This window comes from Archocentrus centrarchus, chromosome 15, assembly GCF_007364275.1.
Source record: "Archocentrus centrarchus isolate MPI-CPG fArcCen1 chromosome 15, fArcCen1, whole genome shotgun sequence".
Taxonomy (NCBI): Eukaryota; Metazoa; Chordata; class Actinopteri; order Cichliformes; family Cichlidae; genus Archocentrus; species Archocentrus centrarchus.
Genome location: NC_044360.1, coordinates 4964125 through 4990555, shown reverse-complemented (window position 1 = coordinate 4990555; position 26431 = coordinate 4964125). Strand labels below are relative to the sequence as shown.

The 26431-nt window shown below is 39.3% G+C and overlaps 2 protein-coding genes across 7 annotated transcripts in view; one reads left to right on the top strand and one right to left on the bottom strand.

The window, feature by feature from the left end:
• Positions 1-348: 348 nt before the first annotated feature.
• Positions 349-25168, bottom strand: LOC115793641 (dual specificity protein phosphatase 19-like). Of its 5 annotated transcripts, none has more exons than XM_030748697.1 (5): positions 25000-25168; positions 21557-21809; positions 13389-13435; positions 10929-11081; positions 349-997 (listed from the first exon to the last, which is right to left on the bottom strand). In XM_030748697.1, the coding sequence occupies exons 1-5, from the start codon at positions 25000-25002 to the stop codon at positions 815-817; spliced, it is 639 nt and encodes a 212-aa protein (XP_030604557.1). In that variant the 5' UTR covers positions 25003-25168; the 3' UTR covers positions 349-814. The 5 variants fall into 5 exon arrangements, with proteins under 5 accessions (XP_030604557.1, XP_030604561.1, XP_030604560.1 ...); XM_030748701.1 differs by lacking the exon at positions 25000-25168 and adding an exon at positions 24575-24686; XM_030748700.1 differs by lacking the exon at positions 25000-25168 and adding an exon at positions 24463-24480.
• The window catches only part of nckap1 (NCK-associated protein 1), a 37009-nt gene continuing 34191 nt past the window's right edge, over positions 23614-26431 (top strand). For both annotated transcript variants that reach the window (XM_030748696.1, XM_030748694.1), the window contains exon 1: positions 23614-23947. In XM_030748696.1, the coding sequence (XP_030604556.1) occupies positions 23840-23947 (108 nt within the window). In that variant the 5' untranslated portion in view covers positions 23614-23839. The remainder of the gene's footprint in view (positions 23948-26431) is intronic.

Here is a 26431-nt window from a genome sequence, read left to right as displayed (position 1 = left end):
GAGCTCGCCCCAGCGGTATTTGTCGATTAGCATGCGAGCCAACTGGATTCTCCCTCATTATCTAACAAGCTAATTACAAGCTAATTATTTCAGGAGAGCGGGGTTAGCGCATCAACTTTGCAAAGTTGTGAAATTGATAGAGACAACGCAGCAGTGAGGGCAATCATTATAATTGATGGTGTACTTGTTTGTGTAGTTGGGAAAGGTATCAAGTAGTACCTCAGGAAAACCGGTGCGTCTTTAATTAGAGACGATCTATACTGCAAAGCAAATAGTTGTGTCTAACATTAACAAATCAAATAAGACGTCAGTTTCTTAGCAGCAATTTAATGATATTTTTTTCAACTGTATTACAAAGAGTGAATGCTGAATTTTAAAAGTGATACACTTACTAGCATCAGGTATGCAAATGCGGATTATTTATTGGCAAATTAATTTACATAAGAATCAAAACTGCAGTTTCAAGGCAAACCCTAAAATCAAATTCACATGTTTTCCAACTGCCCTGTAGACATATTTCCCCATTCAGGCTGCTTTAGTGTGAGCCAACCAGTAGAAATGTCTGCATTCTTTGACTATAATGGAAGTAAATGGCACTCACCATGTGGTGCTCAAAGCACCAAAAATACAGATTTAAAACACTCAGCAGCAAGCTCTCTTTCCAGAAATGTCGTCCTGGTTAATATTACAATTTATTATTAAGAATTTAATGAACTCATTTAATCACAGGGCAAAAGCTTCCCCATAGTACTCCAGTTATGGTTTGGATTTAGGTTGTTATAGATTTAAAAGCAGAAAAACGATTTTTAGTCTCTTAGGATTTGTAGTTCTGTAACTGCTGATAAAAGCCGGGGTTCGGCCGAATTGATGGCCTCGCCTGTTTCACCTGGCTGTACGCGTCATCAAATGAAAGCCCCTCCCTCAGCATCAGATATCCAATCACGATGGAGGAAGACCGGGACACGCCAGCGTTACAGTGAACCAGCACCACACCGCCCTATGGAAAGAGAACCAGACTGTAAGAGCAGAAACAGACACGTCAAACATAAAGAAAAGTCTCAGCTTTCATCACAATCTCCTCATGATAGCCCTTAAATTACCAAGAAAAAATAACACTGCAAAAATAAAACTGGTCACACTTTATAATAACCATTTACAGGATATTTGCTTGATAGATTTTTTTATCTCTTGAAGTTCTGAGACATTTAAAGTCATGTGAAAAAGTACGTATGTCTCAAAAGTAGATAAATACAACAAGAACAACAACATATAACATGAAGCCAAAATGCAGAAGCAGTGTGTGAAAAACTAAGAACATCTTTAGCAAGAATGAGTCGTTTTCTGTATGACTTTATCAGATTCTCACATCATTGTGGAGGAGTTTTGGCCCATTCTTCTTTTCAACGTTTCATCAATTCATTGATGTTTGGAGGCATTATGCACAGCTCTCTTATAGTCCCGCCACAGCAATTCAATTCAAGACTTTGGTTTTACTGCTTCCAGAGGAATTAAGAGCATAAATAGCAGCCAGCTGCTGATAATCTACAGGCATCAGTTAGCATATTAAAGGTTAAAGTTCATGACTACAATTAGAGAAAGAGTGAACAAATATGATTCGACAGGTTTGCCAGAAGAAGCCTCTTCTCTCTATAAAGAATGTGGCAGCATGTTGTAGGTTTGCAACGTTGCATCTGAACAAACACAAAGACTTCTGCAACGATCTCCTTTGGGTCTCACCAAACATGGTGCTATGACCCCTGTCACACTGATGCAAAGAATCCTGCGGAGGGCTGCGGACAAGCGACCGCAAGCGTGCAATGCGCGTACACGTGCAACCAGATGGCGTGTGATGCCTGCAGGTCGTGTGCACGTCGTGGAAAATCCTGCGGAGAGGTGGTTGACATGCGAATGCAGACTGTGGGCATTGGTAGGACGTACTGACAGCGAATGTGGCAGAGTGACCATGGCATCCGCTGCTCATCCGCACCAAAAATCATCACAGATCATCGTGGAACGGATATAAAAAGGCCTGTACCCAGGGGCGTAGGAATGAGTTTCCTATTGGGGGGACACATATCGGAAACCTGACAGATCCATAAATACTCTGAGAAAAGCATTAAAAAATGCTATTTGATCTTTTACTTTCTTATTTTTCAACTGTTTCTTGGAAAAATAGTGTTGTGTACACTTATATGATTGCATGTATAATTTACATATTTATATGTTTTATAATCGTAGGACATGGGCAAACTGGCTTGATCACAGATAAATGTTACCAATGCACAGATAAATGTTACCAGTGCACACACAAATGTTACCAACGCACACATAAATGTTACCAATGCACAGATAAATGTTACCAATGCACACATAAATGTTACCAATGCACACATAAATGTTACCAGTGCACAGATAAATGTTACCAATGCACACACAAATGTTACCAGTGCCCAGATAAATGCTACCAATGCACAGATAAATGTTACCAGTGCCCAGATAAATGTTACCAGTGCATACTTACCAATGCACAAATGTTACCAATGCACAGATAAATGTTACCAATGCACAGATAAATGTTACCAGTGCCCAGATAAATGTTACCAGTGCATACTTACCAATGCACAAATGTTACCAATGCACAGATAAATGTTACCAGTGCATACTTACCAATGCACAGATAAATGTTACCAATGCACAGATAAATGTTACCAATGCACAGATAAATGTTACCAATGCACAGATAAATGTTACCAGCGCACACACAAATGTTACCAGTGCCCAGATAAATGTTACCAGTGCACAGATAAATGTTACCAGTGCACAGATAAATGCTAACAATGCACAGATAAATGTTACCAGTGCACAGAGAAATGTTACCAGTGCACAGTGCACAGATAAATGCTAACAATGCACAGATAAATGTTACCAGTGCACAGATAAATGCTAACAATGCACAGATAAATGTTACCAGTGCACAGAGAAATGTTACCAATACACAGATAAATCGTCCCCTTAGAATTATAAGGCTGTGACATTTTTGACGAAACTGAGTTATTGTCATATACTTATTTGATGACCACTTATGAACAATATGTAAGAGTTTTTTTTTTATATATATATTTTTTTGGATGTTTTATTCACAAAATAATAAGGTTCTATCTGCAAAATCAAGCTTTAACTTGGTACTATAAGGTTCTATCTGTGAACCAATAGGCACTTGAAATGTTCACAAGAGAGCCAATCAGGCTGCTTTTTTTTTGTAATGTTGGTGCCCAATGTCAAGCAAAGGAGCAGAGGAGATGCTAGAGAAAATGTTTGATGGTAAGCTGGGGCTGTTTACAAGACATCTAAAGCTTGAGGATTTCAAAAATGAGTTGACAACAGACAGAAATACTAATGGCAGGAAAATTCTTAACTTTTGATTTCTTTTTTTTTAGATTGCACTGAGCTGTTTCTTTGCACTGTTAGCTACGAAGCTAGTGAGCTAACACTAGTTTTGTATTGTTTGTCTGTGGTCAGTGCTAACATAAAAAAACAAACAATGTAGTTGGTAATATTGAGAATAGTAAGGTCATAATATAAGTTACCTCACGTATAAAATATTATTGATTGAAGAATGACTTCAGATTTTAATATATTCTATGACCTAGCAGTGGTACCATGCTAATGAGCTCTGTCTATTTTTATTTCTGTCATCAAACTCCAGAAGAGCAAGTAAAAGAAAAAACACCAGAAAAGGGACGGCAAAGAAACTGTTACATTTTTCCTGAATAAATACAACCGAAAGAAAATAGTTCATTGTCAGTGACATTTTTATAGCAGAATGATTTTAATTAAAGATCCAAGTTTAAAAAATATACCTTTTAAGTGGGATGAGTTTTTATTTGGATTTTTGTACTCAGTGGACATGGACTCAGAATCTAAATGTTTATCCAGAATTTTAAAGAATGCTTTTTCAGGTAGATTGCAGCTTGTAAAATTTAAAAAGATCTAGGCTAAATGGGAAAAAAAAAACATTGTGATAAATTATCCAGAATTTATTTGACTCTGTGTAAAAATTTTATTGAAATTTGAATTTGTTTATATGTCAAAGTATACACCTCCTAAATTTATATCAAATGTTTATTTTGTTCTATTTATTTATTATAAATTTTATTTTTACTTGTTGGTTTTCATATCGTTATATGTTGAGTTATCTTAAGAAAACTTTGGAAAAATAAAGGATGTGAAAAAAGAGGGCTCAGTCTGCCAACATGAGTTTAATGAAAAGGTTGATTTTTTTTTTTTAATTGTACAATTTAAAAATTGTGTAACAGATGTTGTGCAGCAAGGCAGCATGGTGGTTAACACTACTGCCTCACAGCTAGATTGACATCTAGGTCTGGGTTCAATTCCACCTTGGCCCAGGTCTCTCTGTGTGGAGTTTGCATGTTTTCCCCGTGTCTGTGTGGGTTTCCTCCCACAGTCCAAAGCCACGCAGTTACTGGGGTTAGGTTAATTGGTCACTCTAAACTGCCCATAGGTGTGAATGGTTTTCTGTCTCTCTGTGTTAGCCCTGCGACAGGCTGGCGACCTATACAGGGTGTACTGTGCTTCTCACCCTATGTCAGCTGTGATAGGCTCCATGCCCCCCCCCACGACCCTGAACAGAATAAGCGGAAGAGAATGGATGGATGGAGATGTTGTAGCATTGAAACATTCAAAGATAAAACTTTGTCAAGCATCATCTTCTAGTAAAGGGAAGGGAAATGTGTCCGTAAAAACAGTTTGCCATGAAAGAAGAAATTTTTTAAAATGTCACAGAATTCATTCAATTTGATTTAACCATACTTGTGGACACTATTATATCTATAATTTTATGGTTTAAAACTTACTATAAGTTAACTATTTTTCATTCCTTGAAAATCAGTAGTAGTTATCACATTTTGCAGATAGAACCTTATAATTCCAAACAAAAAAGGAGTTTTAAGAATTAGAAGGTTCTATCTGCATTATACTTGTTCAAAAAAAAAAAACAAAATAAAAAAAACCCCATTTGCACATTTAATAGGATTTTGATATTACTGATTTAGAATACATAAAGGGTGTGTTTCATAATCATGTGTGAACAAGACTTATTCCATGAGTAATTTTTGCTATACAGAGTGCAAAAACTTTAAAGCTCAATATCTCAAAAGTGGTCAGAACGTAGATAGAACCTTATAATTCTAAGGGGACAAAATATTACCAGTGCACAGATAAATGTTACCAATTCACAGATAAATGTTACCAATTCACAGATAAATGTTAACAATTCACAGATAAATGTTACCAATGCACAGATAATTGTTACCAATGCACAGATAAATGTTACCAGTGCACAGATAATTGTTACCAATGCACAGATAAATGTTACCAGTGCACAGAGAAATGTTACCAATGCACAGATAAATGTTACCAGTGCACAGACAAATGTTACCAGTGCACAGATAATTGTTACCAATGCACAGATAAATGTTACCAGTGCACAGATAAATGTTACCAATGCACAGATAAATGTTACCAATGCACAGATAAATGTTACCAGTGCACAGATAAATGTTACCAATGCACAGATAAATGTTACCAATGCACAGATAAATGTTACCAGTGCACAGATAAATGTTACCAATGCACAGATAATTGTTACCAGTGCATAGACAAATGTTACCAGTGCATAGACAAATGTTACCAGTGCACTAGCATAAAGTTTCATTACAAATGTATGTGAGCTTGGGGGCCCCCTGGTGGTGGTAGCCGCATATGTCGCCTATGCCTCAGTCTGGCTCTGTTCATGGCAACGATCCCGACAGACTGTTTTACTTCATTCAAGAGTTTCTGACTCCTGCCGCTGTCCCCCACCTCCCAAACACTCAGAGCCGTTCAGAGTGCCTTCAAAATAAAAGCACGTGAGTTAAAGATTTCAAAATCAAGCATTTTTCTCCTCTGCTGTGTAATTTTTGGTTGGGACAAATGCGCCTGTCTCCAATATTGAGGGTGACACGTCCCCTCCATCCCCCCCGGTTCCTACGCCTATGCCTGTACCAATTATCCACCACCTTCAGCCTGACTGCAGACTGTTAGCAGACCTTTAGCCTTCAGCCTTCAGCTGATCCAAAATGCTGCAGCTAGAGTACTGACAGGGACTAGAAAGAGAGAGCAGATTTCTCCCATATTGGCTTCTCTTCATTGGCTCCCTGTTAAATCTAGAATAGAATTTAAAATCCTTCTCCTCACATACAAGGTCTTGAATAATCAGGCACCATCTTATCTCAAAGACCTCATAGTACCATATCACCCCAACAGAGCACTTCGCTCTCAGACTGCTGGCTTACTTGTGGTTCCTAGGATACTTAAGAGTAGAATGGGAGGCAGAGCCTTCAGCTTTCAGGCCCCTCTTCTGTGGAACCAGCTCCCAGTTTGGATTCAGGAGACAGACACCCTCTCTATTTTTAAGATTAGGCTTAAAACTTTCCTTTTTGATCAAGCCTATAGTTAGGGCTGGATCAGGTGACCCTGAACCCTCCCTTAGTTATGCTGCTATAGGCCTAGGCTGCTGGGGGGTCCCATAATGCACTGTTTCTTTTCATTCACCTTATTTACTTTGTTTATACTCCACTCTGCATTTAATCATTAATTGTTATTAATCTCTGGCTCTCTTCCACAGCATGTCTTTCTCTCCCCTCAGCCCAACCGGTCACAGCAGATGACCCCCCCTCCCTGAGCCTGGTTCTGCTGGAGGTTTCTTCCTCTTAAAAGGGAGTTTTTCCTTCCCACTGTCACCAAGTGCTGCTCATAGGGGGTCGTTTTGACTGTTGGGTTTTCTCTGTATTAACAAGTGCTCATCACATGCGCTCCTGTCCACTGTGTCCACAGGACAAAATAATGCAGCACCTAATTTTTGAAAACTCGTTCTGTGGACACGACGGACGTCTGCAGAGCATTGCGTTCTCTCTGCATGTGATTACAGCTCATCATTACGGTGTAATATGACATGTTTTGATCATCTGAGGTTGTATTTACCTCATTTTAAAACCAAATTATTTTTTATTATGTCCTGATATGTAAAAGCTTAGAAGTAAAAGAGGGTGTACTTTCTTTTTTGGCTGAGATTTCTGCTCACTTCAGTTAAATGGAGGTAAGTAAACAGCATGTACCAGAACAGGTGCCAGGGTTAAGTTCACAACCTGTTTTGATACAGACAACTCTCTAAAGAATAAATTTGTCTATTAAACCTGATTTTGAAACAGAATTTGTCTGGTTTAAATAAAACTTCCATTCACATCAGTTTTTCTTAAAAGTTGTGAAAGTAATTTCATGATTTCTCAAAATGTTAGCATATGAAGTGAGTTATTTCTCCTCGATACCAGTCCTGTTAAGTGAATAAATATGTTTTTACGTTATGTATTAACAGTGTGAATATAAATATCACAGCATTTTTGTTCCTTCAAGAAAACCTGTTATTTTCTACTTCTTTAATGTTTCTGAAAGCAGGATTAGATGAGCATGTAGAGCAAGCTGAGAGAGAATAAATCCGTGTCTGAGATGGTGAGAGAGTGTGTCAAAAAATTTGCACTATGATTAATATTAATGTTGATGTAATTATTTTATTGCCCAGAGTGCCTGGCTGGGAATATTTTATTATTATTATTTTTTAATTCTAGCCACATCTTTAGACAATGCATGCAGGCCCATGGCTGACTTCTGAATCTCAGCGTATCGACACATTTGTCTCTTTTATTCACCGCGGAGCCTCCCGTCGCAGAATGAAGTCTCTCTTCAGGCTGAAATTAAGCGGAACTGAAAGTGTGAGTGTGTTTTTGATTTTACTGTCCATCAGTACCCAGAAAAGAGAAGACATTTAAATGATCTTGCTGCAAGTGGCATGCTATCAGAGTGCTTTCTTTTCTAAAATCTAACAATATCAAGCAGTTCCACTGGGAAAAATACAACTTATTGAAGTGCACGCAGAACAATATCTGTATTGTGCTGTATGGGACTCTTTTATAAGTTTCCATCTTCCAAAATGGTTGATCTGCCCTTTTATAATATCTGTGCTGGTGTCTACAGTCAGCATTGTTACATATTAGCTCTTGTTTCCTTCTTTACAAAAGAAAACTACAGAAAACTTCTGCAGACTGAAAATTGCCTGAGCTACATAATCCATCACTGCAAACACAGAGACTTAATTTGGTTTTGTCAGACTTTCTTGTTTTGCTGTTATTTCATTGCGCTCCAGTTGAGTGTTTTCATATCAGTGCTCACATCACATTATGTTCTGCTTACGGTCAATCTCCAGACACACACACACACACACACACACACACACACACACACACACACACACACACACACACACACACACACAGAAAGAGATGCTAGCCTGTGCCAGGAAATAATCCCTTAAAATGTATTTCATACAACATGTAAAATCACTGAGGGGAAAATTGAGTTAAAGCACAGAAATTTTTACTCTGTAGGCTACATTAAATGACCCCAGCACAGGCTTTTAAAAGGTAATCACACCAGCTACCTCACCTTTGTGCTGAGTTGCAGATAACTGCCTCCTGTAGATGAGTGCAAATGCATCACAGTGCGGCAGCAGAATAGCTGTGTGTGCACACTGACATGTTAAATTAGCAGGCAGATATGAAATAAGGCATTTTCAGGCTGTGTGAATTTCCTGAGGGAAGGAAGGCACAGAAGTTTTTAAATAGATCTGATTTTCTTTTTTTTTTTTTGTTGTTGTTGTTTTCATTTTCATTTATTCTGGGAAAACCATAACAGCTCTAGTGTGTTTGTCTGTGTCCTCTTTGTGCACCGATCAGCCACAATATTAAAACCACCTGCTTAATACTGTGCATGTCTCCCTCTGCCTGCCAAATCAGCTCTGACCTGTCAAGGATGAACTCCACAGACCTCTGAAGCTGTCAAGCATCAAGACATTAGCAGCAGATCCTTTGAGTCCTCTAGGTTGCGAGGTGGGGCCTCAATCGGGGTTGAGACCTGGGGAATTGGGATGCCAAGTCGACACCTTGGCCTTCTTGTCATTTTCCTCAAATCATTCCTGAATTAGGTTTGCAGAATAGCTGCATTAGCAAGCTCAGAGAGGCCGCTGCAGTGATGAGAGGGGTGTACACAGGCATCACTGTTCAGGCAGGTGGTAAGGTAAGTAACACCCATGCACTGACCATCCATATGACAATAATAATACTAAAATAATTAACCTTATTTCTGTAGCTCCTTTTTAAACCAAAGTTACAAAGTGCTTAACAGATTTTACAAAAGAATAGCAGCATTAGAACATTACAAAATACACTGTAATCCACTGACAGGCTTTTGTACACCAGATTTTAAGTGAGTGAGCTGATCTAATAATAAGAGGAAGCTTGTTCCACAGTGGAGGAGCTATAAACAGCACGCTCCACCTTCGTTTTAAGCCTGGACAATGGAACCTGAAGCAGCAATTGATTCTCTGATCTGAGGGGCTGGGGCGCAGAAACAGGGGGTTAAGAGTCCTGAGATATAAAATGGAGCCATACCATGTAGTGATTTAAAAGCAATCAATAAAATCCTAAATTGGATTCTGTAGGAATGGGAAACCAAGGTAATTCTGTGAGGAATGGCTTGATGGGTTTGCAGAAAGCTTTGCTGCAGTGTTTTGTACTAACTATAAAGGGCGAACTGCTGCATCATTAAGGCACGTGTATAACGAGTTGTGATATTCTAATTGGGAGGAGGAGAGGAGGGATAGTGGATATATTGGACAAAGGATTTTAAACATGGAGCTGCAAAGCAGGAGGAAAAGAGGAAGACCAGAGGGGAGATTCATGGATGTAGTGAAGGAGGTCACACAGAGGGTTGGTGTGACAGAAGAGGGTGCTAGGGAGAGGGTGACATGGAGGCACATGATCCGCTGTGACGACCACTAAAGGGAGCAGTGTGGGTTAGAGGTTTGGTAAAATTACAATTTAAAAGAAAACTGGGCCTTCTTCCTTTACTCTATGTCCCAGTTCTGATGCTCTTCTGTTCTCTGTAGGCATTTTTGCTGATGGACAAAGAGCAACATGGGCACTGAGACCAGTCTGCAGTCATACTTGGCTACAGGTATCTGTGTCTATGACCCTGTTGCCAGTTCACCAGTTATCCCTCCTTGGACCACTACTGCTGAGTACAATAATTAAGAGTATGGGTAATATTCCAAGAATAACTCAGATTTTTATAAATTGAAGTCGAACATTTATGAGAAATAAAATGTGCATGCTTATAAGGAAAAAAACACAATTTTGCATTAAAAAAACAGCTTTATGGTGGTTTTCTAAATGAATCTTTGGTTAGATGTCTGAAATAAGGTCTGTGGATCATAAATGCTATAGACATTTTCTCATTTTGTTCTACAGCAGAAAATATATAAGTAAATACCCCCCCATGCAAATTTTCAAGGTATTACATGTCCCCAGCGAGGCGTTTGCTGTCATCTGGCTAAATTAGACTGCTCAAGTTGTCGGGGATAGTCAAAAATCATCACACTGAACACAGGAGCTTGGCAGGGGTGACGTTAAAGTCATGCTTTTAGTCTAACATCGGCCTTTTACTTCTTGCAATCACGTTTGATGCTTCAAAAATCAAAAGTTGTGTCAATTTGTGAAGATTATCTTGTTGGACATAAAGTCTAAGTGTCAAAAACCTTTATATCTCATAGAGCTTATTTTCTGTAATAGTCCAAAAGTTTATTGACAACTTCCACTAGCTTTTTGTCAGTTGAACCGGAGCAATGTCAGCCTCTGGGATGGCCTACCAAAAACATGTTGCTATTTTATTTAAATTTAAACTCTACCATCAGTGTGTGTGTGTGTGTGTGTGTGTGTGTGTGTGTGTGTGTGTGTGTGTGTGTGTGTGTGTGTTTGTACCTGTTCTCTGGCCTGATCTATGAAGAAGCTGCACTCCTCGAAGTATGAAGTGATCTTGGTGTCTGGGAGATCCAGGATCTGGAGTGTCTTATAGACCAACTGATCTGGGAACAGGTTAGTAACTCCATATGCCACATTTAGCACATGAGACACCTGACAGAGGGGAGATGGAGCAGAGGGAGAGGGTGCAGAGACATGAAAAACCTTGAGCAAATGACCCCTGAGCACCGACTTGCTTTAAAAGCTCTTTTTGCCGTGACAGAAGAGTAAGAGAGATATTCTGTCAGCCATATTGATGACATGACACAAGCTGAATGTGACTGAGAGAGGGCAGAGGCACAGAAAGAAAGAAGGGAAGGAGAGGAAAGGGTGAGGGAAGCGAGAGGGAGAGAGTGTAGGCAGGGAAGAAGACAGATGGCTCCAATTCATTTTGCAGTATCTGTCTACTCTCACTTAAATTTAGCTTACCTCAGAGGGCTAAATTCTCTCCTCCGTTACATCTCAGCGTCACACTAATGTGCTCTGCTTTTAGACTACGTGTATCGTCTAACATCCTCTTCCGCGTTAAGAGACAAGTTAGGCGTTACACTATATTTTTTATTATTGACAACAAATCCCATTAAAGGCCAAATCCAACAGTGAAATGATCCTGCTAGGAAGTATTGTGTATGTATCAAAGTCTGATAAATCTTATTCCGGTATGCCACAAAGATATTTTATTGCCTAAAAAGTATTAAAAACATATCAAGCACACACAAGCGGTGTGGTTTATTTTCTGTCCTGCTGCTAGAGTAAATACTTCCACAGGAAATATGTATAAATCTGCAGCTGAAAATAGTCCCAATAGGTGTAGCTACTCATCCCTCCAGTTTAAGTAAAGTTTGCTAAAAATGAAAGCCAGCTTCATTTCAAAATGAGTCCTTTTGAAAGATTCCCATCATCAGTGGGAGACAGCTGGCTGGAGACAGGAAGCCACATCAAGTAATAAGGAACATACCAACACATGTTAATTGGTTTTGATTATTTTATCCAATAAAATAACCAAAACCAGTAAAAGAATAGAAAAACTCCCATCTTTCAATTTTATTCATCACTAATTAAGTCTGTTTATGACTAGGTTTTTAAAATATCCCTGTATGTCACTGACACCCGATTAGAGTACATAATAATGCTTTTGTTAATTCATCATATATGTAACACAAAAGGCATTTATGACAGAAGCCAGAAGGCTAACTGTTTCCTGTTGTTACTGGCTACTGTGGCTGTTAACAGTGGAATAGAAAATAAATGGCACACTGACAATAAGTAATATAATGATGTCTGCATGCCGAGTGTCATGGGAGTTTCTGTAGATGGAGAAGCTAAAGTGAAAAGAGAGGGAAACGCAGCAGAGTTCAAGGAGCAGAAAAAGTGCCTGCACTAATCCAGACAACCAGAAACTTGATCGCTATCAAAACCACGACTACAGGAAACCAAGCAAGCACCAGACGTCCACTGGACGCTGTTTCTGTGGCTAAATCTGCCGGGAGCATCGTGACCTTTAAAAATACATTATGTCAAAATGTGGTTGAAAAGAGAAAAGTTGTGCTTTTAGAATGTGTCTCTGGTTTTAACTGTTTTTTTTATGCATCCAGACAAACTATTATCAGATGGCTTTTTAAAAAAAATTTATTTACATAATCAACATGTAAGTTAAGTTTCTGACCGGATGCTCATGGTAAGCTCACCCGTGTGCAGCGGGTTTACGACGCTGCCTCATAGCTGAAAGGGTCTGGGTTTGAATCTGCAGTGCAGAGATGTCCTGAAAAGACAGCTTTTCACCTTTCACTTCTTAACCAAATCTGCTTCCCAGTATTTTTTTGCCAGGTGGGGAAATTAACATTTTACTCACTGCAAACATCATATCTGTAATATGTCAGGTTTACATTGAGTAGACCTGACATTCTGCCAGTCTCAATGTGAGATTTACCAACACAATGCTGCTTCTACTGCAGTGTTTAAAGGCACTGTTCCACTGGTAAGAGCAGGTTTTTTATAAAGTGCCTTCGGGCTGGCTGTCAAATCTCCTCAGTTTATTAGCTATCTGAGAAAACCTGAATTTAGACACCCAAGATTTCATCCCAGAAACAGGAAGTGAAGGTATTCGTAATCTCTCCAATTCATCATCCTGAGACTGCACAGGCAGCAATATGCTCATGCCTGGGAGCAGCCACTGCAGAGAAGGAGTAGTCACATTTCACTGATGTGGAGGAGCAGCGCTGAGGCTTACTGTAATCATTTACTCCCTCTACTGTGCTAAACTGTCACTGCATGAGTCATGAAGCTCCTCTGTGCTCTTCACTGGCTGCTGCTGACCCGCAGCAAAGCTCAGCTACACGCCTGCCTCTAATCTCATGTCACTACACATGCTATCACAACAAAGCAAGGGCATGCCCGCTCCATTGATCCCTCTGTACTGACCTTATATCTCTGCAGGGTGTCTATGTCGTGGGCTGTATCCTGAGAGCCTAAAAAGACAGAAACAGCTCAATAAGAAGACAGACAGATGGGCATGCTTCTGCTTACCAAGTCTGTTTAAATGAAGCTTCCTGTAGGACAATGATAATTCCTCAGGCATAAAATGATTAAATACTGCTTAAATCCATATCAGCACACCTTGTTATTTCTACCTGTGTGATTTAAGTCAGATTTATAACACCAGCAGCGGTACAGCAGATACTACTGTTTGTGATAAAACTTGAATTTTCAGACATTAGGATTGAATGAGCTACAGAAGTGACTCAAATAGACCAGGAAACAGCCAGTGTCTCATAAAAAGAATACCTTTGACCCTACCGAGGATTTTTTTTTTTTTAAGTCAAGTGGTGCCAAGTTTTGCAGTGAAAAGCAAAAGCTGAAGGATATCAGCAACAATATCGCTTGGTAGGAAAACATTCAGATACAAAACCCTTTTTGAACAACTGCAATACTGAGCAGGGAAGGTATCAGTCAGCAGAAACCAAAAGTAAAACAGCTTAAAGCTACAGAAAAAAATCTAAGAGGAATCAGATGATTTGTGTATGCAGTCGCTCGACTAGGCTTAAAAACTGCTGAAATACAGTAGATATTCAGTGTTATCTGTCACAGCAGAGAAGGAAGTGTATGATTTTTTTTATTGTTTTTTTTTCTTGAGAAGAGACATTTTCATGACAATAAACCTTCTAACAGCAAAATTTGGAAAGACTAATGTAGCAGAGGATACACATATACATAAATTAGTAGATACCTTCACCCTCACTCTCCTGCTCCCAACACTTCTTAATTGTTACTTTACTATAGTTGCTGTTGCCGTCACCACCTACATCACCTTATTATGTCTAAAATGAATAAAAGTGGTCAGGTGGTGCCGGGACTTGTCCTTGAATCGAGCAGCACAGAGAGGGACCGAGAACGAGGCACGGTGGACCGCAGGAAATCAGAAATAGAAAATTAGTTAAGAAAACGCTGCATATTTGTAGGCTTATGAGCAGCCCAGTGGCCTCATGCATATGGAATTACATGCAAAACAGCACAACAAGTGAGCCTGAAAATTGAAAAGCTTAGAAAAACTGTTTTGCTAATTGGCAAAATGAATATTTAGATGCTTTACGTAAGGAATACTACAAAAGTTTTGGCAGTCAAATATAATTAAAGAACTGACCATATGCATTATTTTATTTATAAATCATAGTAACTGATTCATTAATGTGGATATCACTTTAATGCTGCAGCTGGAGATGATTTAAATTGCTTGTATACTGTCGGAAACCTTCAACTATAATAATACAGCATCATATATCAGTCGATTTATAGTTTAAAATAAGGAAAATAGTAATTACCTAAAGCTTTAAAATAATGGTATGAAGCCCAAAGTACAGTATTTTTATTTTACATGTCTTTGTAAATTGCACGTATGTGTGTGATACAACCGGAAATTTGGGCTACTTTGTTTGTGTTTGCGGTGCTGTTGCAACTTTGTGTCTGCCAGAGGAAATACAGACATTCACATTTTTACAGTGCAGTTTCCTGAGTGTCACAGATCACCATGCAGGTATTTTTCACCATTCTCAGAGCAACAGTAGGAGATGGGAAAGGTGGGATATCAGCCCACTACACAGAACTGTGGCTGAGAAAGGGGCAGTGATCACTACAGTGGTTCTGGCCTTTGTAGTCCAAGCCAACCTTTTAACCAATGAGCATTTGACCGACAACATTGCACCATCTTACTGCATGCTGTTGGGTTTTTTGAAACTCTGAACACAAGCATGACTGATTTTGGTTGCAGTTGGAGACTTACAGAAATGGACACAAATGTGGTGTTACATCCCCGCCCAGAGATAAAGAAGTGCAAAACAAAAGTAAAAAGGGAGTCCCCATCCTAGTCCCCAACCAGAGTCTATTATTAAGGAAGGGGGATTGATCATTCAATCAGGCTTGGATAAGAAGAATGTGACAATAACTGAAAGCAAATTACTCCAGGGTGAACTAAGACCAAAGCAAGAAACAAATCACAGCTGTCTTTCTAAAAGGTAGCGCTACCTAATAAAACCTAAAGGCAAACAGAAATCAGACAGTCAGCAGCAGGGGAGAAACCTTTACGGGAACAAAAGCAGTTGGATTGAAATGCAGTAAAAGAATTCTGTCCCTAATAAACTGGCTTCTTCCTCAGAGTCTGGTTTTGAAAGAGAACAAACCCACTGGGCCGGGCTCTTCCTGCGGACCTCTGAGGTCGATTCAAAAAAGGACCAAAATCAGACAGAATAAATTAAAATATCTTCACACAAATAACAGCAGTGCAAAATATGGTGTTAACCACACCGGGATGATTTTAATAAAGATAATCTTTAATTAAAAAAGATATTCTGCCGCCTGTGCCGTTGAAGAGCCCCAGGCGGTGCTCTGTCCCTGCCGCTCTGCCAGTGGCAGGGACCAACACACTACTTCCCCCAGCTGATTATCATTACTTGTAGCCATGAAGGAGGTGTTAAGAATGATTAGTTTTGACATTTTTTCTTTCTGATGCAACCCCCCTCAAACAAGAGGGACACAAGCTTATATACATGTAATGATTCAGTCTTGTATTTGTTTTGTTTCTCCTCAGTGTCCTTGACCATGTTTGGTATTTTGCAGGAAATAAAGTTTAAAAAAAAAAAAAAAAAAAAAGGACAACAGCAAGCCAAACTGAATGCCTTTTTCATCTGAGAAAGAAATCACTAAGGGAGCAATGATCCAATGAGTGGAAGTTTTGAGTAGCAGGAGCTGGGTAATTACGTGCTGGAGACATATGGGCAGGAAACAGAATATGACGGAAGGACTTGCTCCAGACTTTCCAGGGTGGATTCTCTGCAGCTGCTTATTGTCTTCAAAGCAGCAAAATTTGCACTCTCTGCATTAGCCAATCCACTTTTACATAATATCAAACTCATGGTGTTGAGACACACACATAAAGCCAAAGTTGAGTGTGTGTTTGGAAATAAGCCTCCTCCAGCCCATATGTCTCATCAGTATAGAAGGAGAAGATTTAGAGTGACACATCTGTGAAAGGATGCCAGGAATTTTAGAGTGGTTTTTAAATAAGAGTCTGACAGAGGACCTCGCTCAGCAAGTCTGTTAAAGAACAGAAGACAGATGTCCATCATATTTTAGTGGCGTGTGGCAGATGTTATTAGAAAATCAATAGGCTCAATGTGCTGGTGTTATTTAAGTGGCAGGAGACATGTTTTGGCATTAATTTATTATGAAATATTGTTATTGCATAGTGTAATAGCTATTGAATATTAACATGGTCTCCCTCACTTTCATTAATACTTCTGTCTGTCACTGAGTACAGAACATTGCAGAGAAATAAAGACTCAGTTGTCCCACCAAAAACAGGATAACACGTTTGTTTCCAGTAGTTTTCCCCACATAGCTGAAATGGTGGAAAGTGGCAACAAAGTAAATGTGGACACAATGTGACAAAAAAAGAAAAAGAGTTCGATTGTCAAAAGGGAAGGAATCAGGAAGTGGGAGAGTAAAATAAGACTGGGCATCAAGGTAATGGAGAGAGCTCCCCAACATGACAGAGTTCAAAAACAATTCAATTCAATTCAGTTTTATTTATATAGCGCCAAATCACAACTAGCAGTCGTCTCAAGGCGCTTTGTATTATGGGTAAAGACCCTACAATAATTACAGAGAAAACCCAACAGTCAAAACGACCCCCTATGAGCAGCACTTGGTGGCAGTGGGAAGGAAAAACTCCCTTTTAACAGGAAGAAACCTCCAGCAGAACCAGGCTCAGGGAGGGGGGGTCATCTGCTGTGACCGGCTGGGCTGAGGGGAGAGAAAAAAAGAGATGCTGTGGAAGAGAGCCAGAGATTAATAACAATTAATGATTAAATGCAGAGTGGAGTATAAAAAAAGTGAATGAAAAGAAACAGTGCATTATGGGAACCCCCCAGCAGCCTAGGCCTATAGCAGCATAACTGACTGACCTGACTGAAACTCTTCAAATAACAACAGTAAAAACAGTGTTCAGTTGTTATTTTTAGATTTTTTTTAAAATTATTTTTTATATTTATATTATATTTATATTTAATAATTAATGCTTCAATCTGGAGTGATGGCCTAGGGGAGAAGAAGAGGGTTCGTCACTGAGAGGACCCTGGTTCAAATCCTCGGGCTGGCATCACTGTGGGTCCCTGAGCAAGCCCACCCCCCCAGGTTGCTCCCCGGGCGCCCTTTGGCTGCCCCCTGCTCCATGCTGTGCTGTGTGTACTACATACTCCATGTGTGTGATGGGTTAAATGCAGAGAATGAATTTCACTGCATGTAAATGTATGTGACAAATAAAGCTCTTTCTTCTTTCTTCTTCTTAAATATGATCAGTCTATCTTTATTAGTTGGCTATGTACCACAGGCCTTTTAGGTGGCTGTAATTAAACCTCTGCTTAAAAAGCCATCACTTGACCCAGCTGTCTTAGCTAATTATAGGCCAATCTCCAACCTTCCTTTTCTCTCAAAGATTCTTGAAAGAGTAGTTGTAAAACAGCTAACTGATCATCTGCAGAGGAACGGTTTATTTGAAGAGTTTCAGTCAGGTTTCAGAATTCATCACAGTACAGAAACAGCATTAGTGAAGGTTACAAATGATCTTCTTAGAGCCTCTGACAGTGGACTCATCTCTGTTCTTGTCCTGTTGGACTTCAGTGCAGCTTTGACACTGTTGACCATAACATTTTATTACAGAGATTAGAGCATGCTATAGATATTAAAGGTACTGTGCTGCAGTGGTTAGAATCAAATTTATCTATTAGACAATTTATTAATGTAAATGGAGAGTCTTCTTCACACACTAAGGTTAATTATGGCGTTCCACTGGGTTCTGTGCTATAGGACCAATTTTATTTACACTATACATGCTTCCCTTAGGCAGTATTATTAGAAAACATTGCATATATTTTCATTGTTATGCAGATGATACCCAACTTTATCTACCCATGACACAGACCAATTAGTTAAACTGCAGGAATGCCTTAAAGACATGAAGTTCTTGTGCTCTGCCCCCATAAATCTTAGAAATATGGTGTCTAACCAGATACTTTGAATGACATTACCTTGGCCTATTTCTAAAATTAGAAACATCCCATCTCAGAGTGATGCTGAAAAGCTAATTGGTGCATTTATTACTTCTAGGCTGGATTATTGTAATTCAGCTTCCTGAAAAGCCTTCAGCTGATCCAAAATGCTGCAGCTAGAGTACTGACAGGGACTAGAAAGAGAGAGCAGATTTCTCCCATATTGGCTTCTCTTCATTGGCTCCCTGTTAAATCCAGAATTTAATTTAAAATCCTTCTCCTCACATACAAGATCTTGAATAATCAGGCCCCATCTTATCCTAAAGACCACATAGTACTGTATCACCCCAACAGAGCAGAGGACTGCCCCTCCCTGAGCCTGGTTCTGATGGAGGTTTCTTCCTGTTAAAAGGGAGTTTTTCCTTCTCACAGTCACCAGGTGCTGCTCATAGGGGTTGTTTTGACTGTTGGGTTTTCTCTGTAATTATTTTCTTTACCTACAATATAAAGCACCCCGAGGCAACTGTTTGTTGTGATTTGGTGGTATATAAATAAAATTTAATTGAAATTATTTCTGTTGCAGAAGGAAGTAACAGATACTGCACTGGGGATGTAGACAAATTTAAGTTAGATCCCAGCCACACAGCCCTGGAGGCCAGTTGGCCTGTGTAATCCCTGACCCGCTGGCAGGTGGTTGCTGGCTGCCACTGAAATCAATTGCTAAAGCCTCATTCACACCCTCCAATGTGGGTGAATTAAAACAATTCTGCAAAGAAGATTGAGCCAAATTTCCTCCCTAGCAATATGAAAGATTGTTGGTTTTAAGCCAGCCCGAGTCTGATGTATATTTCTGTTTATAAACTGGTCAGAAATAAAAGGAAACTGCAAAGACTTCACAGAACCTTTGGCTTTACTGTGGACCCACAAATCATGCCTGCTAGTTAGCTTAGCTTAACTTAAAGACTGGAAACAGAGGGATGCAGTTAGCCACGTTAAAAAGAGAACTTTCTACAGTGCTACAGACATGTGGATTAAATTTAAAAAGATATCACTTGTAAGTTGGAAAGCTTTGAAAGGCTTTTAGTAGGTAGATTATTTTTCCTTTCAGCACAGAGCCAGCCACACTGCCCCTTTTACTTCATGGTAAATCAAGCTGACCCTTTCCTGGCTTTAGCGTTATATTTAATGCATCTAAGAGGGGTTACCAATTCCACAACCCAAAATATAGAAAGCATTTTTTTAAGCAGACAGTGTAGAGATGCAGTACTTATGTGTATGCCAAAATATAACTGTCACTGGACTCTAGCCAAAGGATGGCAACACATTATAAATATTAGCAATATCACAGCATCATGCCAAAGACAACTGCGGGAGTCTGCACAGAGCCTTCAGAGAGGAAATCGCCTCCAGCCTGTACTGCTATACTGCACTGCATTTACTGAAAATACTATGAAAAACTGTCACAAGAGCACCAATGAAAAAACAGAGAGACCTCACAATCACAACTACACAGGCAGTTAGAAAAATATCAGAGAAGTATGGTGTCCTGTCATCCTGTACAGTGTGATAACAGGTTGATGTGACCACTGAGATACTTTGGGGAATGAATAGCAGTTTCATCTTTTTAGCACACGGAAACTGTTTGGAAGAGAGTCACCTCTGTTGAACCGGACAGCTGTAATGTTTTATTGATCCCTGCTGAGAAACTCTTTCTTCGATAGCGTTAGTTACACATGTGAACAGCACCTCAGAGCTGGGTGGGAATTCAATGTCAAGCTCAAGGACGCTTCAGCAGGATGGATACATGCCGACTTGTGGAAAGCTGCATCCTCCAGGTAGAGCATTTGCCTTTGGACAAATTAAAAATTAGCAACATTGATTTATCCATTACTAGGAATTAATATGTTAACTTCACGCTCACCACTAGGTCATTACCACAATAACTGGATTTATACAGAGATATAAGAATCCAGAATTGAAATCTATGGGAGCATTCAGCAACAGTGCTGATGTTTGTGGAGGTATAAGTTCCATGGGGTAAAAAAAAGCTTTTTAAAATCTCATTTTGGGGCAAGGCTGTTTCCACACATGCACTACAGACCTGAATCTTTCTAGAAAAAAAACGAAACCCAACAGAGGTGACTGTAAGAATGCAAATGCCATTAGCTGATCTTTTAGATAAGCCTGTGTGATGTCCAGTTGTACCACTGTGTGAAAAGCATGGCTGATATTCCAGTAAATTTACCATTAGAGAGTGGGTGACATGTGTGCTGCATTCTGGATGCTCAATTCAGGCAGCTTCCTCATATAAACCACACAGAGCACTTCCAGAAGTGCATATGTGTCTGAAGTGGACTGTTTTTCTGCTGTATCCTAGAAGTGATAAAGGAAAACTCTTATTTTCCTGAAATTCCTTTCCTGTTTGAGGTTCATGTGTGAAAACTGAGGGATGCTCCATGCTCATACAATAACATGACATTTATTTTACTCCAATTATGAGCATGATTTACACTATTATTTATGTGTTGTATCAGTAAGATGTGACACGAGCCACTGAGACCATAAACCCATCAGGAAAGTGTTTACTGAGTTGACAGAATAAGTGAAAAGTAGGGCTGTTTTTCCAAAGACTTCCTTTTGCCCCCTGTGGCCATTAGAGAGAATACAAGTTTCATTTGTTAGACCTGGATGCTATGTCCATTTTTTTCATCTAAATCTATGTGTAGTGCATATTTCCAGATTCACTGTTTTGTGATGAGGGTTACTAAAATAGGTTTGCATGTTTTAATATTTGAAAGACGTTGCTGCTGACACTGTTTTCACTCTGTCTACGCTACGTAGCTGTGATGTGTACTCTGCAGGGATTTCTGTATTATGGTTTGAGAAAATATTGGTGCATATCAGACAATCTATAATGCTGATACAGATATATCTCTGATAGGCCAATGTCAGCTGAAAACAGTGCCCAACAGATATAATCCGTCTGGTTCTGGAATGGAGTAAGCTTCTTGTGGTGGCATAAGCACTAAAAAAAAAAAAAAAAAAGATTACCCAGCAGGAGGAACGATCTGATGACACCAAGTTGGAGGTCCAGGCTGTTATCTTCAACAAATCCACATCCATTTCCCTCTTCCAGGTCTTCAATCTGCTCCACATCGCCCTCTCCTCCATCAGTCCTCTTCTCCAGCAGCTTTTTGCCTGTCACTGTGGTAACACGCGTGCACTGTTTCTTCAGGCGGTCTTTTGAGAAGCCATGGATCTCCTGAGCCAGAGAATGCATCACAGCAGAGTTTACAGGACTCACCTGAAACAAAGAAAATATATTTAAATGAAGCATTAGGCTTGCAATTCATTTGTTAAGTATTAGTAATGCTCAGTTACACAAACCGGGCCTAAACTGTGTATGCCACACGAAATCTTAAACTAAAAGGGGGAAGGTAATAAGCTCTATAACAAATGAAAATGTCTGACGTTAGTTTCTCACTTTTTGCACCTACCTGGTCCAAATATTCTGGATTGAAGCAAAATTTCGCAAAGAATTAGATCATTGCTGCTTTAATAAAAAGGCTTTAGATCGTCACTGCAATAGAATATTCCATTATTACAGCTCTGTTTTTTAAATACAAGATTTAAAGAAAAAGAAATCTTTGAGAAAAGAAAGCTCCTGCAACTGACAGCTGAGTCGGAAGCTACGTCAGCAATGTGATGCGTTCAAGTACTCAGAGTAAAATAGTTAATTCCGGGAGATTACGGGGTCTCTGTGACTGTTATTCAAAAAATTTAAATCAGGAAATTTGACAATAATTCAGGGAGTTGTTGGTCTTTTGAGCATCACCACACTTCCTTCAAATTTTAAGCCAATATTTGTTGCAAATGTTAACAACAAAGTCAACAAAGTAATTCCACAACAAAAGGAAATGTGTAGCTTTGTCGGCATGCAATCTGTTCTCATATTTTGTAATGATGGCTAAAAGCAGTGCAGAAACGGTTCAGAAAAATGTCCAGTTTGATGGATTAAGCATTCTTGCCATTGTATGGTTTTGAATGCATTCCCTGACCCATTTTTCATACAAGAAACACAGTGGGGAAGCTGATGTATCAAATGTTTATAGATAGTGTGATGAAGTGGTGTGAGAATGTGTAATTATGTATAAAACATAAAGTGTTATTTTTAATACCTATTCTGAACCTCTAGCTCACATTATAATAATAATAAAAAAAAATAGGCATGATATTGCTGTTTTTACCAGGAAATAATTTAAATGTCTGTTTTTCCATTTGAACTTGAGGTATTTCACTTAATAATATATTAGATTGCTACTTAATATTTGTAGTTTAATTTACTGTATTTAATTTTTTCAAAATATTTTTAATCGTATTAAGCTGCTTCATTTGTCATATTCTATTTTATTTTATTAAGCCATATACTAGTCTACTTGTATGTAACAATGAAGCTGCAAGGACCAGAGATAGTGCAGGCCGATGTGTTTAAATACCTGGGGTCAACCACCCGAAACGAGGGACAGTGCACAAGAGCTGTGAGGACGGGAGTGCAGGCAGGAGATGAGTGTCGGGGTGATTTGTCACAGGAGTGAAAGGGAAGATTTACTTGTGAGACCTGATGCGATGTATGGTTTGGAGTTGGTGGCGCTGATGAAAAAGACAGGAGGCTAAGTTGGAGGTGGCAGAGTTGAAGATCCTTAGATTTTCATTGTTAGTGAACAGGATAGACAGGAATGGAAACGAGTACATCAGAGGGACAGCTCAAGTTGAGTGGTTTGGAGATAAAAGTAGGGATAGTCGATATAATAGACAAAGGATGCTGAACATGGAGCTGCCAAACAGGAGGAAAGGGGGAAAACCTCAGAGGAGGTTCATGAATGTAGTGAAGGAGGACATGCAGAGGGTTGGTGTAACAGAAATGGAGGCAGATGAGCCGCTGTGGCGACCCCTATTCTACTTACTTTTTGTTATAGGTTGTGTTTAACACTAACTGTTCTAACAAAATAATGTATCAACTTCTGGAATAAATTAAATACGTGGAATATGTTTGAATTTGGAATTAACGAGGAACCGTGAAGGCAGCATTTGCCAGCCTCGTTGTGAAAACCAGGACAACTCCTCATCCAGGGACCGAAAAAAAAGGAAAAACAGGCAGGGAGACGGTGGGGTGGAGTACAGGAAGCTGGTTGAACATGGGCGAAATTTAATCTAATATCGACATAAATCACAGCTTCCTTTCCCTGCTTGTTTTTACGGACCAGAATCGGCGGCGATTTGTGGATTTTTTTTTTCTGGATTGGTTTGGAAATTTAGGCGAACAGCGAGGAGAAGATGTCTCGGGGAGTGATCCAGCCCAGCCAGCAGAAACTGGCAGAAAAACTCACCATCCTCAACGACAGAGGCATCGGGATGCTGACCCGTGTTTACAATATAAAAAAGGTTCGCACACGCACACGCAAAGCTGTGCCCCCCACTGATCGCATAAGGCTGTGAACAGGTTTATTTTTGCGGACATCCCAAATTAACATCAGGGAGATGTGTGGGATTAGCTAGCACTGATTGTTACTGTCACGGCAAGAGTAGCTAGATTATTTTACCTCTTATTTTAGACATTAGCCATTATTAATTTATAAAGTGTGTGTTTATGTGCGTCAAACGACACTTACGTTATCCTAAATATGTCCTTTTGGCATCCGTGGAAGCAGGTTGTGGGCACAGCTAGCCACTAGCTGTCGCGTTAGCTTGCGGTAAAGCTGCCCATTGGATTTACGACGTAAACTGATTTTCGGTTATATTATCCACAAATGGAGACGACTGTAATGGGGAGGGCGATAAAAGAAAAGAAGCGAAACAGCCAAACGAGCCCCTTAAACATCCGGGCCTGGGTTAGTGTTGAAAGCTAGCTGCCGTCGTCGGCTGCTATAATGGCGGCGTTTGCTAGCTAAGCTAATCACCGCTATTGAAGCTAGGAGTCGGGCGTCGTCTCTGCTCCACCAAGAGCCAAAACACGAAGCACTGAAACCCCAAACTCCAGCTGCAGGCAGCCTGTTAGTTTACACCACTCACCGATCTGTACACAGCCGAGCTCGGTGCTTTTATTAAGACCAGGCTGGCTGGTAGCTACATTTAGCTGGCTACACTAAATTGCAAGAAAATGAAGTGAAAGTAACGAGTAAATGCTGTTTATGGTCGGTTAGCCAGTCGTTCGATTATTTTCAACTGGTTAGAGATGTAATCGAGTAAATAATTATATTATGGTATTATCATACCATCAGAATTCAGTATGATTTATATACATTTACTGGTCATTGATTAAAAATTTATTTAAATATATTTATCTGTAAATCAAGTTTTCATATATTTATAGAGATTATCAATCAATGATTAATGTTAATGTTTGAAGGGGTTAACTAAAGCTATCAACAGAGTATTGAGAAACAATAAACACATCTAAAACGGATGCATAATGTAATGATGTGACTTAGACTTACCATCAGTTTGCACCTAACCTTTATTTAACCAGGCAAGTTGTCGTAAAAACATTCTTCTTCACAATGGCAGCCTGGGAAAAGGCAGTCTCTTGGGGAAACTGGGGTAGCTCAGAAGAGATTTCAGAGCAGTGGCCAAATAATCCAAAAATATGTGCTTTTCCTGATCACTTTAGCTTGAGCCCAACTGAAAGATGTCAGGAGGCGTGTGTGGTGCAGAGAGAATTTGACTGGACTTACAAACGCTCCTTAATAATGTGGTCTGCTGAAGTGAAAGTAAAATGTGCATCAGATGGACACAAGAGGCATTACAAGAAGCATATCTGAGATACTTTTCCCCCCTTTGCTTTGTAATTTTCAATATATAGGAATAAATAGTTTATAAAGTTCACTCATATTATCTCTCACTGCTGGAGAGATGATCCAATGTCCAGTATAACTCCTGCATTTATTAAAGCTTTATCTTACTGAATGCATATTAATGAAAGATAAGCCTAGAGGCTGAAAACACAGCAGTGAAAAATGACACATGCAAACCTTAAATTAACTTTAAAGATTTGAATATGCTCATAGTCTTTATTTATAGAGCTTCTTGAGGCAGTGCAACAGCTTCCTCAGAAGCAGATTTTATCTGCTGTTCATAGTTTACCTGTCGGTGTAACACAACCTTTCATTACAGGTTCAGAAAATATCCAAAGTATGAAATGAAAAGGAAAACAAACTGCTAATTAACATTTACATGATCTGTGTCGCTTGTCAGTCCTTTTGACTGATTTTTGGATAGTGTGTTGCTATGAATTATGGCATGGGATCATCTCTTTTCCTTTGATACAGGATGTTCCACTGTATCCTCTGCTAAAGGAGGTAATGAAGGAAACCCTGATGCACCTTTCCTTAGTATTTAGAGAATTTCACCAGCTTTTTCTATGGCTGCCATGCAGGTGCTTCCTGCTCACTTCACTCAGTTGCAAACTTGCCTAAGCAAACTTGCCTATTTGACCATAGCTTAAAGGTTAAACAGCAGAACACATCCAGAAGCATCCAAAAGACAACCTGCTGGTATAATATTGCCCTCTTTGTGGTGAAAGTTCTGCAGAGGATAATTACAAAAAATGTCTTTAAGACACTTTCGGTGATGTGTGTTGTGCCCTAATGTTATTACAGTTGACTAGAAGTAAACCAAAAAGTAAGCTAGGACTGGAGCAAAAAAAAAAAAAGACTAAAATAACCCCCCACATGTTAGTTAAATGATCTATAAAAAATAGAAATCAAATGTACAGGAAAGTATGTGGAAAGTTTAGACTGGAATGTCTATAGGATTGTGAGCCATTAGCAAGCTGATGAATAAACATATTTATGCAGTAAAAATAAAATAAAACTAGCAATCCATCCGCAATCTAACTGAAGCTGAACTGAATTGGGGGAAAAAAATGAC

Excerpts from the sequence above, each read along its gene's own strand:
- LOC115793641 (XM_030748697.1), bottom strand. Across the intron at positions 13,436-21,556 it reads CAGATCGTTCCTCCTGCTGG|GCTCTCAGGATACAGCCCAC; the intron begins GTAATCTTTTTT and ends CTGTCTTTTTAG. Across the intron at positions 998-10,928 it reads TAGATCAGGCCAGAGAACAG|GGCGGTGTGGTGCTGGTTCA; the intron begins GTACAAACACAC and ends CTCTTTCCATAG.